This window comes from Telmatherina bonti, assembly GCF_933228915.1.
Source record: "Telmatherina bonti genome assembly, chromosome: 17".
NCBI lineage: Eukaryota > Metazoa > Chordata > Actinopteri > Atheriniformes > Telmatherinidae > Telmatherina > Telmatherina bonti.
The window spans coordinates 11,110,656-11,123,631 of NC_136615.1; the positions used below are offsets into that span (position 1 = coordinate 11,110,656).

Genomic DNA, 12,976 nt, shown 5'->3' on the forward strand with positions numbered 1-12,976 from the left:
TCACAAGTAATACTATATGACACCATGAGTCTGGTTCAGTGTGAGTCACATCTGCTCCACTCATCAGGTTAGATTTCATTAGAACTGAGTGTAGGAGTGTAAATTTCTCTGCAGAACGAAGGCCAGCAACTCATCAATTAACTTTAAATGGGACGTTAATATAAATGAGAAGTCTTGTTGCAGCTGGAAGAAACATTATGCCATTTGAGAAAAGGAAGTTTTTTTTACTCTGGAAAATAAGCAGGAAGCATTTTAAAAGCCAAAATGTGGCATTGTTGTGTAAAGGTGATGAGATTATTTTTCTAAGCTACTTGTAATGTTGGTCCTTGAGACCCGCAGTCCTGCAAGTCATGGGAGCTTCCCTGCTGCACCACACATTTGTGTCTGGTGTGTTGCAGCAGGGAAGCTCCCAAGATTTGCAAGACTGCGGCTTTCAAGGGCCGGAGTTGCCCCCCTCTGTTCTACATTTCTGTTTGTTTTCTTTATTTCTTCTTTTTTTTTTTTTTTTTTTTACTTTAAAGGTGGTTTGGGAACAAAGCCGTTCTGCAACAGCCATGGAAACTACAGTACTGAAACCTGTGGCTGCATTTGTGAGCCTGGCTGGACCGGACCCAACTGCACTGAGCCTGAGTGTCCGAATGGCTGCCAGGGCCGTGGACGCTGCGTGGATGGAAAATGTGAGTGCTTCAAAGGCTCTGCCGGAGAAGACTGTACGCTCGAGGTCTGTCCTGTGGACTGTGGAGCACAAGGCCACTGTGTGGGTGGCGTTTGCGTTTGTTCGGATGAGTTCTTTGGAGAGGACTGCTCTCAGAGCCGGTGCTTGAACAACTGCCTGGGTCGCGGTCGCTGCGATGATGGATACTGTGTGTGTGATGAACCTTGGACCGGCGTCGACTGCTCTGAACTCATCTGCCCCAAAGACTGCTACGACCGCGGACGGTGTGTGAACGGCACCTGCTACTGTGATGAGGGATTCAGCGGGGAGGACTGTGCAGAGCAGAGCTGTCCAAACAACTGCCACGGCAACGGTTTCTGCGTTGATGGTAAATGCATCTGCACTGCCGGGTACAGCGGAGAAGACTGCTCTCAGCTCACCTGCCTGAACGACTGCAATGGCAGAGGCACGTGCTTCAATGGGATGTGCATCTGTGACTCAGGCTATCAAGGTGAGGACTGCAGCCAGCTGGCATGTCCAAACAACTGCAACAGCAGAGGCCAGTGCATCAATGGGCAATGTTCCTGCGATGTTGGTTTCCAGGGAGACGACTGTTCGGAGCTTTCCTGTCCCAACAACTGCTTGCAGAGGGGGCGATGTGTTAACGGGCAGTGTGTGTGCGATGAAGGCTTTGCTGGTGAGGACTGCAGCATCCACACCTGCCCCTCAAACTGCTACGGCCGTGGGGCGTGCATTGGCGGTCGCTGTGTGTGCCATGCCGGCTTTGCTGGCGAGGATTGCAGTGAACTGAGCTGCCCCAACAACTGCAGAAACCGTGGCCGGTGCATCGATGGGCAGTGTGTTTGTGAGGAAGGGTTCAGCGGAGAAGACTGCAGTCAGAAAGCTTGTCCTAATGACTGCCTGGCTCGGGGTTACTGCCTCGATGGGAAGTGTGTCTGTCCGGAAGGCTACACAGGAGACGACTGCTCTGTGCTCGCATGTCCAGATAACTGCAACAACAGGGGGCGCTGCATCAACGGGAGGTGCACATGTGATGGTGGATTTGAGGGAGAGAGCTGTGCAGAGCTGAGTTGCATCAACAACTGCCACGACAAAGGCCGATGTGTCAATGGGCAGTGCCTCTGTGATGAGGGATACATCGGCGAGGACTGCTCAGAGGGTAAGAAGCTGACAAGTTTTGGCACTTTACAATTCCTGAAAGTTTCCATGAGTTAACTTGAAAAGCTATAAAAGCAAATGCAGAATGATGTCATTTCCTTCCATTCTCAAAATTCACTCACCACTCGCCCTGAGAAAACCTATTTTGGTGGATATAAAAGAGGCTTTTGGCCTGCGCGCTCTAGGTTTGTGCTTTTTTGGCAGTTCTTCCCACCACAGCCAGATGTGGCTCTGGAGTTTGCATTAGCACTACATGGTGGATATCCAGTGACTCTGGCTATGAGAACCCATTTGAGGGAAAAAAAAAATCCTCAACTATTTTCTTCTCTCCTAAAAAACATTTTTTCCAGTGTCTCCTCCGAAGGACCTAACAGTCGGTGAGGTCACCACCGACACCGTGGACCTGTCCTGGGACAATGAGATGCTAGTCACGGAATACCTCGTCACATATGTGCCAACCAGTCCTGGGGGTCTTCTCCTGGAGTTCACTGTGCCTGGAGACAAAACTGCAGCCACTGTGAAAGAGCTGGAGCCTGGCATCGAGTACCTTATCAATGTCTACGCTGTCCTGAGCAACAAGAAGAGCATCCCTGTTAGTGCAAGGGTGGCCACAGGTGCATTATCAGCATTTCTGGGTTGGTTCAGAGTAACTTAAGAAGACAAAAAAACAGAACTGATGATTATTTTTGCTTCCATCCCTGCAGATCTCCCACAGCCAGAGGGTTTAAGATTCAAATCAATAAGGGAAACTTCTGTAGAGGTTATGTGGGACCAACTGGACATCTCCTTTGATGGCTGGGAGATCTATTTCCGCAACACGGTCAGTCTGCTCATCTCTTTCAAAGGCTTCCCCTCAGTTTTATGAAGCACTGAGCTGTGCCAGCTTATTGGAAGCTTTAGTAAAACATGGATTTATTTCAGTGCCAAGCATTAAATTTGCTGTGACACATGGAAAACCTGAGTGTGGGCAAGTCTGGATGTCACAGTGCTGGCACTAAATCTGCTGCTTGGAATATGAAGCAGAAATGCTTCAGCAAAAAAGAAAGGACTGCAGCAGCTGATAATTCAGAGCTTTCTTCTAGTTTCTAGCTTTTGCTGATGTTTTACTCTGCTATAAATATGCTGTCATTTGGTATCTACACAGATGTTTGGTCAGTTTATTGTGTGTAATGTTTGACTGTTACTGTTAAGCGTTTGCCAGATAATCCCAATATTTAGTACAAGATATGCTCTACCTAGAAAATGATTGCAGTTTTCTAGAGGTGGGTGGCTGCAAACTTGCCAGTGACATAAGAGGAATTGATTATAATGGAAGAATGATTAAATCAGAAGATCACAAAGCCTGTTTGGAGGTAAAGTAAATTTAAGATGAAGGTGGGAATGAAAAGGCTGTTGTTGTTTTTTTTTAAACTTTGCTAAAAAAGTCCTGACATTGGATTTAACCCAGTGAGACCAGCTACAAGCAGATGCTTGAAGCTTCTAGATGCCTACAAGAAACAATATTTTTATTGGCTCTGACATTTAACTGAGACACAATGAGCCCCCAAAAAAGGCAAATTGACAGTAATTGTGCTCCAGACTGTATAATGTGCATTAATGTCAGAGATGTCCAGTGTTAGCTGGGCTGGCAGAAAGAAACAACTTGTGCTCACGTCCAAATGGAAAAAAAAATGTGGCACTGTATTCATTGTTTTTATTACTATTGAGGCATCGGGGGGTTATAAGGCAACTATATTCTTAGCTTAAGAGTTCTGCATCATTTTATTCTTGTAACAGGTAATAAAACACAGAAAATGTTAAAACTTTTTTTTAGGCTGCTTACTTTATTTGTCCTCAGTGTTAATAAAGAAGAGTACAAAGACTAAAAACTAGAACACACACACACACACAGTACAGAAAACAACATAGATAATATTTATGATGTAGATAATGCTAAATTTCCTGTCTTGAGGGAGCTTTCCATAAATTCCCTCATCATTTTATATCACACCAGCTTTTTTTTTTTTTTTGTCTCTGCAGAAAGAAGAAAATGGAAAAGTTGTGAGCACCCTTCCACCCTCTCAAACCGAGTTCCTCCAGTCTGGACTTGGACCTGGACAGGAGTATGAGGTCTCCATTAACATTATCAAGAACAACACCAGAGGACCCCAAACATCCAGGAAAGTCACTACCAGTGAGTTTAAGCACACATGGATGCAGTCACATAAGTGCTGAAGTCTGATCAGCGTTTCATAGATGAGAAGTTGCAGTCATACTATTTTTATGCTGCTGTTAACAGTTTGGTACCAAAACCTGTTACTGAAGCACACATTTATAAAAACATATTAATGTCGGAATAAAATTCCATAATGAAGATTTGGTTACGACAGGAAATCCCTGTCGACTCTGCATACTTCATCTACTAGATATTAGAAAAGGATAATAATTCATATAAATTAAATCTCAGTCTAGCATGACCAAGTCATAGTTGTTGTTTTTATTGAAAAGCTAAATTATATTCATAGACCTTGTCCACTGCATGCTGAAATGCTTTACTACAAGATTACCTGATAGATCACTTTATGAAATGTTTCCAAGATTCTTACGCAACTCCAGAACGGCAAGTCAATATTTCCTCAGCTGTGTGTGGAAAAGTCTCGATCTGTGCTGGTGGACTCCCTGGGTATCCCTCCATTTCATCCTGATGTCATTTATTTGTGTGGGCTGAAACTTGACTCAGCTCACAAGTGATAGATGACAATTCGGTTTTCTTCTTTTACCCCTGGAGGCTTTTTTTATTTTTAGGATGGATCCAAAACATGATGGAGAGATATCTCCTCCACAGGAGATCTGTCAGGTAGTAAACACGTCAGAGCTGAAAGGGGGAAACATTTTATTACATGATTAAAGTTCCTGCAAAGTTACTCCTTTTGTGTCTTCATGGAGCCAAGTTGATTTTTACATGGCTTGTTTTTGTGGTTTTTCCTCCCTCTTCCTGTCTATGTCTGATGTGCTGTTTTTCTTAGTTTAAATTTTCAATATAGTGGCCTACAGCAGCAGTGAAGCTGCTCCCAGATCCTAACTTGAGCTCAAATCTGTTTGCCTGGAAGGCTTGCTAACTATGCTAAAGGCTAACAACAGACCTGCTCGTCCAACACATTTTCTTGCAAACATCCAGTCATTAGATTACAAGATGGACCTAATGTAGCTCTGACTATAACAAACCTAAAGAAATACAGAACTGCTTCACATTTTTCCTGAAAAAAACACCATGTCAGATGTGGCAACCAAGCGGCAACTTCTGGTGGTTACAAGTGAAACCTAAAAGTGCAGTTCACCCCTTCATCCACTAGGGGCTTAAAAACATAGCAAATAGACCAAATTCACAGCAGAAATGAACATACAAAAAACCCTTTTAGGTTTAATAGGTCAGGTTTACCTTCATAACAGCTGTGGAGGGAGTGAATTTTTTTAATTACTCATCCATTTCTAACCAATTTAATCTTGAAATTTGGCATAATTAGGGGTGTGTCTTCTTGATTGACAGGTAGTCTACCTGATATCCTGCTGCAAGAAGGCAGAGTGAAGCAGGTTTTAGCTGGCTACCAGCGTGACCCAACTTCAGCCCACCTACCTATATTAGCTAGCTAGCTCCTATTAGCTTGATTAGCTCTTAGCTACAGGTTGGAACAGTGCTATTTAATGATGTAGCATTCTGGGTTGGGGTTTGATAGATTTCAACAATCCACCCCCACACTCACAGCCCCCCTTTTAACTTTACCTCTTTGCCCATTTTTGTATTTTCTTTGAGAGACGGCATGCATGACACTGTCAAGGCGGCAACAGTGGGAACCGCCCAATGAGTTTAATTTCAGCTCATGAGAAACCTACAGGTGACATCACGGAGGCTCCGCCCATCTTTTCTATACAGTTGTGGCGGCAACCAAACACTTTTTCTTGGTGATAAAACAAAAACAAAGTGATATGCTCTTAAATGAAGCAGTGGAACGCGCCTTTCATTGTGGTGCAAAAACTTCTAAAGGTCCTGATGGATGCCGTTAATACAGCATGTTCTCAAGTCCTGTGCATACTTTGCATGAAGTTCTGGCCAGGGCACTTTGTTCTTCACAAGAAGCAACTTTCACATCGCTGGTGGAGATTTGGGTTTATTTGCAGATACGAGTGTCCATGTCTTGTGTGCCTTTGTCCCGATTTTTGTGCTTCCTCAAAGCCTCGGCTCTTTGCATCTCAAAAAGATCCTCTCCGCCTTGTTGAGCTATTGACATCAGTGGAAAGAAGAAGTGACAAAATGTGACCCAGCATACATTAATTGTTAAGCACCCCGCAAGTTCTCCCCAGATGAAGTGTCAACAACAAGCTGCCAGATGATGTCACTCTCTTTTCACCCAGCCGTGAAATGAAACACATGTATTTTCTGTCCCTACAGAGGATGTTTAGGCCTTCAGTTTATAGCTGCATGCCGCCTTATGAGGAAATCCCAGAACTCTGGGTTTAGTTCAAATCAGCTTTATTTGTATAATACAACAAAATCACCTACAACAAAATCACCTCAAAGCATTTTTATTAAAAATATTCTAGCATGTATGAAGTTAGCCAGGTTACTTTCTTTTTCACAAATATACTAAAACATGCATGTATTTTTCTTCTCCTGATTAAAACAACGACCTTTAAGGTGCATGCAATCCATTGAACATTTTAACAAATTGTACAGAAGCCAGAAAGCATATTAAAACATGGCACAAGCTCTTTTAAGCATAAAGAATGATACTGTTGTTTTCTCTTTTCAGTTTTCATTTATTGGCCTTATTTTAACCAGTTAATGGTTATTTAATTAAAACATTGTGTCATACGACATACATCTCTGTGTAGTGCCCTGCTGTTAATACCTTAATTGTGCAAACAATTGATTTTACTCTTTTGCAATGTAAACATCAGCCTCTGAAACCTTTTTACTTCCTGCTTTTGTTGGTCTTTATTGAAGGAGTGTAAAAAGCTTTTAAAATGTATGAATGACCTCTTTTTTAAAGCTTGTTTTTCCGCACTTTAAAGTTGGATGTCTGTTGGTTTCTGAAGGCTTTGCCATGTTTTTCTTTTCACTCAGCTGCACTGTCAGTTTTCACATATTGTTTAAAGCATCTTTTCAACCTTTTGACTTTCCGCTACAGAGATTGACGGCCCCCAGCAGTTGGAAGTGAAGGATGTGACAGACTCTTCAGCTCTGATCAGCTGGTATCTGCCAGTGGCTCCAGTGGATAGTGTCACCATGTTTTACATGCCCAGCTCCGACCCTGCAGATGAAACCACAGTGGACGTTTTCCCTCCTGACAAGCAATACAGCATCGACAGTCTGAGACCGGACACTGAATACACAGTTTCGCTCATTTCCAGGAGCGGAGACGCTACCAGTGACCCTGTAACCACCATGTTCACTACAGGTGGGCTTTTAATTATAATCAGAAGGATTCATTTGACATTTTATTGCTGAACTGAATATTTTTGCAATGTTTGATGCATGTGTAGATAAAAACGCAATGCTAAAGGAATAATAACCCTGATTCTGCTTTAACTTTCACAGCAAAAAGGCCAGAGAAAAAAAAAGTTTTTCCATTTTGTTTGGACAAGAATAAATGTTTTTTTGCAAATGGTTTAGATATTAAAAAGAAGTCAATAGTAATGTAGCAACAGTGAAATGATTGAAATTTGAAACAGTAGTGTTATAACAAACAGTTTGGGTTTTTCATACTCAAACCAGTTGGTCGAGATGCTCAGGCATGTTTATGTCCAGATTTTTTAAAAGAAATTCCTAAAGGTCACTGTAAATCTACCTCTACCAGATGGTAAAACCAAGACATTAAAGTGTTAGTGATGATAGAAAATTAGAGAGAAGGAGTTTGGTAGGAGTTTTATTTATGGCTGTCTTTGGCCAAATTTACAGTCCCAACCTACTGAGTTTCTAGTAGGATGTAAACTCTGCCTGACTGGCACCAGCACTGCTGCCAACTCCTCAATAAATAAAGTAGCTATTGGCTGTTCTAAAAGCTGCTAGAAGTTGCTAAATAATTTGCATATTTGCCTATTTGGGGGTTGCCATTGAAAAAAGCTATCCCTTTGAAAAATAGATTTTGAATACTTTTAGACCCACATTGTTTAAATCCATTTTGTCCTACAATGTTTAAATGTCAGAATATCAAATTTAACCAAGGGACTGCAATGCTAGCTGCATGTCCAACCCTCCTCCTCTATCCTGGCTTGGCACTGGCAAAGTGACCCAAAAGAGACACTTTGGTAAAGTTATTTAATTGTGGGTTGTTGTTTTTTTTGTTTTGTTGTTTTTTTTGTTTTGTTTTTGTAGTTTTCTTACTTTTAGGTTTTCTTTTTGTCAAATTGAAACATAAAAAAATGTGACTGAAGCTGTCATTCAAATCAAATACAATTAATTATAATGGCGTGACAGTGAAAAACTTTGCAAATTACATCCCACTCTGTATGCCAGGTGGATTAGTACATGCGCTAATCATTTTGACTGTGTACATGGAGTCGCGCAGTCAACCTCTCTGCTCCTCTGACTGGCTGCACCTGCAGCCAGTTCCTTACAGTAATTGCAGAATAATATGTGCTTTCTAGTCAGTCGCCAAAACACCAGAAAAGTCTCCAATAACTCCTGTAAAAGTAGCTAGATTTGTCACTAGTTCCTTTGAACAAAAAAAGTTGCCAATGGGGTTTGTAAAGTTGCCAGATTTGGCGGAACGTCGCCAAGTTGGCAACAGTAGAAACCCGTAGATTTAATCTGTTTTGTCCCTATTATACAATAATCAAGGCAAAAAGGTTCACACTTTTAGATCAAAATGAACTGATGAAGTGTTTCGTATAGCAGAGGTAGTGTTGGTCATTTGAACATGTACTTATTCTAGCATCTCCATGTTGGCACACATCAAACAAACTCGTCTAAAAACTACACTAAACAAACTGGTGCAGTTTGTTTAGAATATGATGCAACCTGGACTATCAAAATCCAAACATGCAGGTCTTAAGTGTGTTTTCAAGCTTTCCCAACAAGCTGTCTCATGCTGCAGTTCAGTGAAGGTGTCAGAACCACTTCCTTGCAACATGCTTCATTTCTGTTTGCAACAGGAACACCAGATGCAATTTAGCTGTTTTAGCTTTTTTGTCAAGAAGTGTAGAAGATATGTGAAGTTCCTTGTGCTGTTGTAGTTAAAGCGAATCTAGCCTTTTTGAATCATGAATTTATCAACATTTTGCACCAAATATCAAGTTCAGCTTCCTTTATTTGTACCCATAGGTTTTTGTTCTGTATTCAGGGAGATGTTGCATTCAGTCTGACAAGACAGAAGCAACACAAAACACAGATTAACACAACTTGATAAGAAAACAAAGATACAAGTTTAAAGTCCTCAAGCATAAAAAGACACAAGAGCAGAGGAGGTAATTCCTGGTCCAGAAAGTAAAAGTCCTGTCCGGCAGCTGTTCCGACCAGTCACCAAACCAGCTGAATTTAATGAGCAGAGTTTATTTACCAGGTAAACGAGCCTGTTTGTGAAAACACCTGTTCTAAATGTACAGGTAGATCCAAAAACATGGTAGGACTTCTACTTCCTGGACCAGGATTTGCCACCTCTGCAAAAGAGACATTAAAGGGATGAGATACCATTCTTTCAAATATAATTATTAATTAATCAAAATTTGTTTTATATAGCACTTTTCACACAAAAGCATCACAAAGTGCATTACATAATTAAAATATAAAGCAAATATCGTTCAAATTTGAAAACAGGCCTTTAGATACCAAAACATCGGACTCACTCACAACTAATTATTATTATTATTATAATATTATATTAAAATTATTTTTTATTATTATTACTGTTGTTATTACTATTATCACTATCATTATTATTATTGTTCATTCATTCATTTTATAAAGCTGAAACCTACCCCAGCTGGCTTATTATAATTGTTATTATTAATGTTATTATTAATGTTATTATTAATGTTGTTATTATTATTATTGTTGTTGTTGTTGTTGTTATTGTTATTATTATTATTGTTATTATTATAATTATTATTATAATTATTATTATCATTATTGGTTAAAGAGACAGACAGATTACTTTAGAGTTTTGTCATACAAAATGGGATTGGGGGTGTGTTCATATGTGTGTGTAAATGATTATGTGACTAATTGTTTTATTTGCTGTTTTAATAAATGTAAAGCACTTTGCGCTACTTTATGTATGAAAGGTGCTAAACTAATACATTTTTACTTGATTTGATAATCAATAACCACAAAAACAGAGATTATAATCTACAAAACAAGGATAGCTTGAAAGCGAGATTTCTTTCTCTGGACTAGAAGCAGCTAGTCAGTTTTATTTATATTTGACTAAAATATCTGACTGTTGAAACCACAACATGCATCAGACTGTGGCGCGGTGGGGACACATTTAAACATTTATTTTTACGCCCATCAGCACTGGATCCCCCCACGAGTCTGCACACTGTGTCACAGACGGATGACAGCATCACTGTGGAGTGGACCAACAGTGAGGCTGATGTTGGCAGCTATCGAGTGAAATACAGCCCCATCTCTGGGGCCAGTCATGGTGAAGAAGTGTTCCCACGGGGTCCAGGAGACACCACACAAGCTACCATCACCAGTAAGTGTCAAAAGGAGCATTTAATAAGAGCAGCCGTGCAGTCAGCCTCATTTGTCTGCACATGCTGTAACTTCACCTCCGTCGTCTCCAACTGTAGGGCTGAGCCCGGGGACAGAGTACGGGATTGGAGTGACAGCTGTGAAAAATGAGCAGGAGAGCCTCCCTGCTACTACAAATGGAGCAACTGGTGAGAGACGGTGCCGAGCAGCTGTCTAAACAGTCGTCATTCACACTGCTTCATAAATACACAGACAGTTAAGTTTTGTTGATGCAAACTGAGTGATGAAATAAAACCGATAGATGGGGCTTTAATTTACGATTTAGTGTCAAATACATCAGAACTCGGCTGTCAGAAAGTGTTACACTTTTTTGTTATTTTTAACTTCTTTGTGTGTTTTCTGTCAGATCTCGATCCTCCCAGAAGTTTTGAAAAGGTCAAGTCCACAGAGACGTCTCTCACCATGAGGTGGCAGAAACCTCAAGCCAAAGTCGGTGGGTACAAGCTGGTGTACATCTCCAGAGATGGCCAGGCTGAAGAGGTGGAGATCCCCGCCTCAGCAACTTCACACGTCCTGTCCAACCTGACTCCTGGAATGAGCTACACCATCACTCTGACTGCAGAGAGGGGACACAAGAGGAGCAGACCTGTCTCCTTACCTGCAACCACAGGTGGGTGGGGAACAGTTCTGCCAGTGCCTGATGGTAAAAAGATCATTTTCAGCTGCTTGTTTATTAAAATAGTTCCTATTCTCGAGATTCCTCATAGTTCAGACGTGCTAACATTCAACAAGGAGCTCGATTGGTTTTAAAGTAAATAATTACACTGGCTGCTCATCTGTGGTTTGCTGTTGTATGAAAATGCACTTGCTGTTGCCACGGTTACCACAGCTGTGTTTGTAAATCAGCCAAGCAATCTTAAGAATTGTGACGATAAGCTTTGTGGTTTACTGTTTGCTTATGTAAAGGTAATACATCTCAAAATGATCGTCTCTGCATGAGATGTGAAGGAAAAACAGAATGTGATGATCTGCAAATCGTTTAAAATGAAAAAAACATCAGATGTTCGTTCATTCATTATCCTAACCACTTAGTCCGATGAAGGGTCGCGGGGAAGCCGGAGCCTATCCCAGCAGTCTTCGGGCGAAAAGCAGGATACACCCTGGACAGCTCGCCAGTCCACCACAGGGCCACATCAGATGTTAATCATTGTTCTCATCGTACAACGAGCATGTTTTGAAAAGTCGGGATAAAGACAGCAAAGACTGAAAAGATGGTCTGGAAAGAGTGATTTCTAGAGGCTGCAAGTTCATCTGTGGGTAAATGCTAAAAGTAAATTGAAGCAACACTTTTTTGAACCTTAAAACCCCATGCTTATGACTCCCTACGATGGCACACTGACATTCATCATGCACAATCCTGGAGCCGTCATTGCCCTGCTGCGTCCTGATGCTGAGAAATCACATTTCACAAGCTTTTACCAGCAACTGGATATCATTACTCTGCTGTCTGATTCAGCTAAGAAACAAGATATGATCAGGTGTCCTGATGAAAAGAAAGTAAAAAGGACAAAGCAAGGGATATGATAAAGGTCAACATCAGAATGACTTTTACCGCCTGGATAGAAGTCAGAGAAGAGACAGGATGCAAAGTGGATGCTGAAGTGTCCGTCTTAACTAAGAAAAAATGTGTCCGAATTCTGACTTTGAGATTAAAAAAAATGTGATGTAAAAATGGTTCATTTTAGCATCATATTTTCTATTTCTAACTAATTAATTTTTGCTTAAACCTAACTACAACATGACAAGGTCATAACGTCCTGTCCTGTGTTTCCAAGGCAACCAGCAAATGTACATGGATGAGGATGATGATTGTAACAATAATATTTAGTTCTAATTAGTGTAACCAAGTAGTCTGATTTCCATCCACAGTAGGAAAAAGTGAGAAAAGTGTTTTCGTAAATGTTCCCACGTTAAAAGAAAACCAACAACTTCAATGCGATGGCCTTGAACTCAAGCAGTGGTCACCGTCACACCGGCCTCCCTACCTGACATTTACTGTGATCTAAAAACGTTCACATGCTTTATAATGCGGCCTACAGAGGGCAGAAGTTCACACAACACCACTGGGTCATGTTAAAGTGTGTGTGTTGAAGGACTTATTGCATAGTCTCAAAATTTTCCTTAGGAGCTACGCATCGTCACACTGTCAGCAGCATCTACAATGATAATCAGTGTGGAGACGTGCTGCCATCTAGACCACTCTGACATCATAATTCTGATATTATTCTGATGTCACATCCTGTAATCTTTGCCGCAGCTGGTTTTGTTTCAGGAAGGGATGTTTGACTTTGGATTTTTTTCCAATATCCAATACACCGATTTTGTCCAACTCTTAATTTCCGATATCAACCGATGCTGATATTTTTGATGCGAGTTGTGCCAAACTAAAAAATATTCATGACACCACT

General features: G+C 41.0%; 1 protein-coding gene across 5 annotated transcripts in view; it reads left to right on the top strand.

The window, feature by feature from the left end:
* Positions 1-12,976, top strand: part of LOC306768236 (tenascin-like) — a 40,830-nt gene that overhangs the window by 10,235 nt on the left and 17,619 nt on the right. For all 5 annotated transcript variants that reach the window (XR_013771653.1, XM_079256504.1, XM_079256507.1 and 2 more), the window contains exons 3-10: positions 522-1,835; positions 2,185-2,448; positions 2,539-2,654; positions 3,854-4,007; positions 7,000-7,269; positions 10,324-10,509; positions 10,607-10,696; positions 10,915-11,178. Coding sequence is in view for 4 of the 5 variants with exons in the window: in XM_079256504.1 (XP_079112630.1) it covers positions 522-1,835; positions 2,185-2,448; positions 2,539-2,654; positions 3,854-4,007; positions 7,000-7,269; positions 10,324-10,509; positions 10,607-10,696; positions 10,915-11,178 (2,658 nt within the window). In the remaining variant the exon portion in view is untranslated. The remainder of the gene's footprint in view (positions 1-521; positions 1,836-2,184; positions 2,449-2,538; positions 2,655-3,853; positions 4,008-6,999; positions 7,270-10,323; positions 10,510-10,606; positions 10,697-10,914; positions 11,179-12,976) is intronic.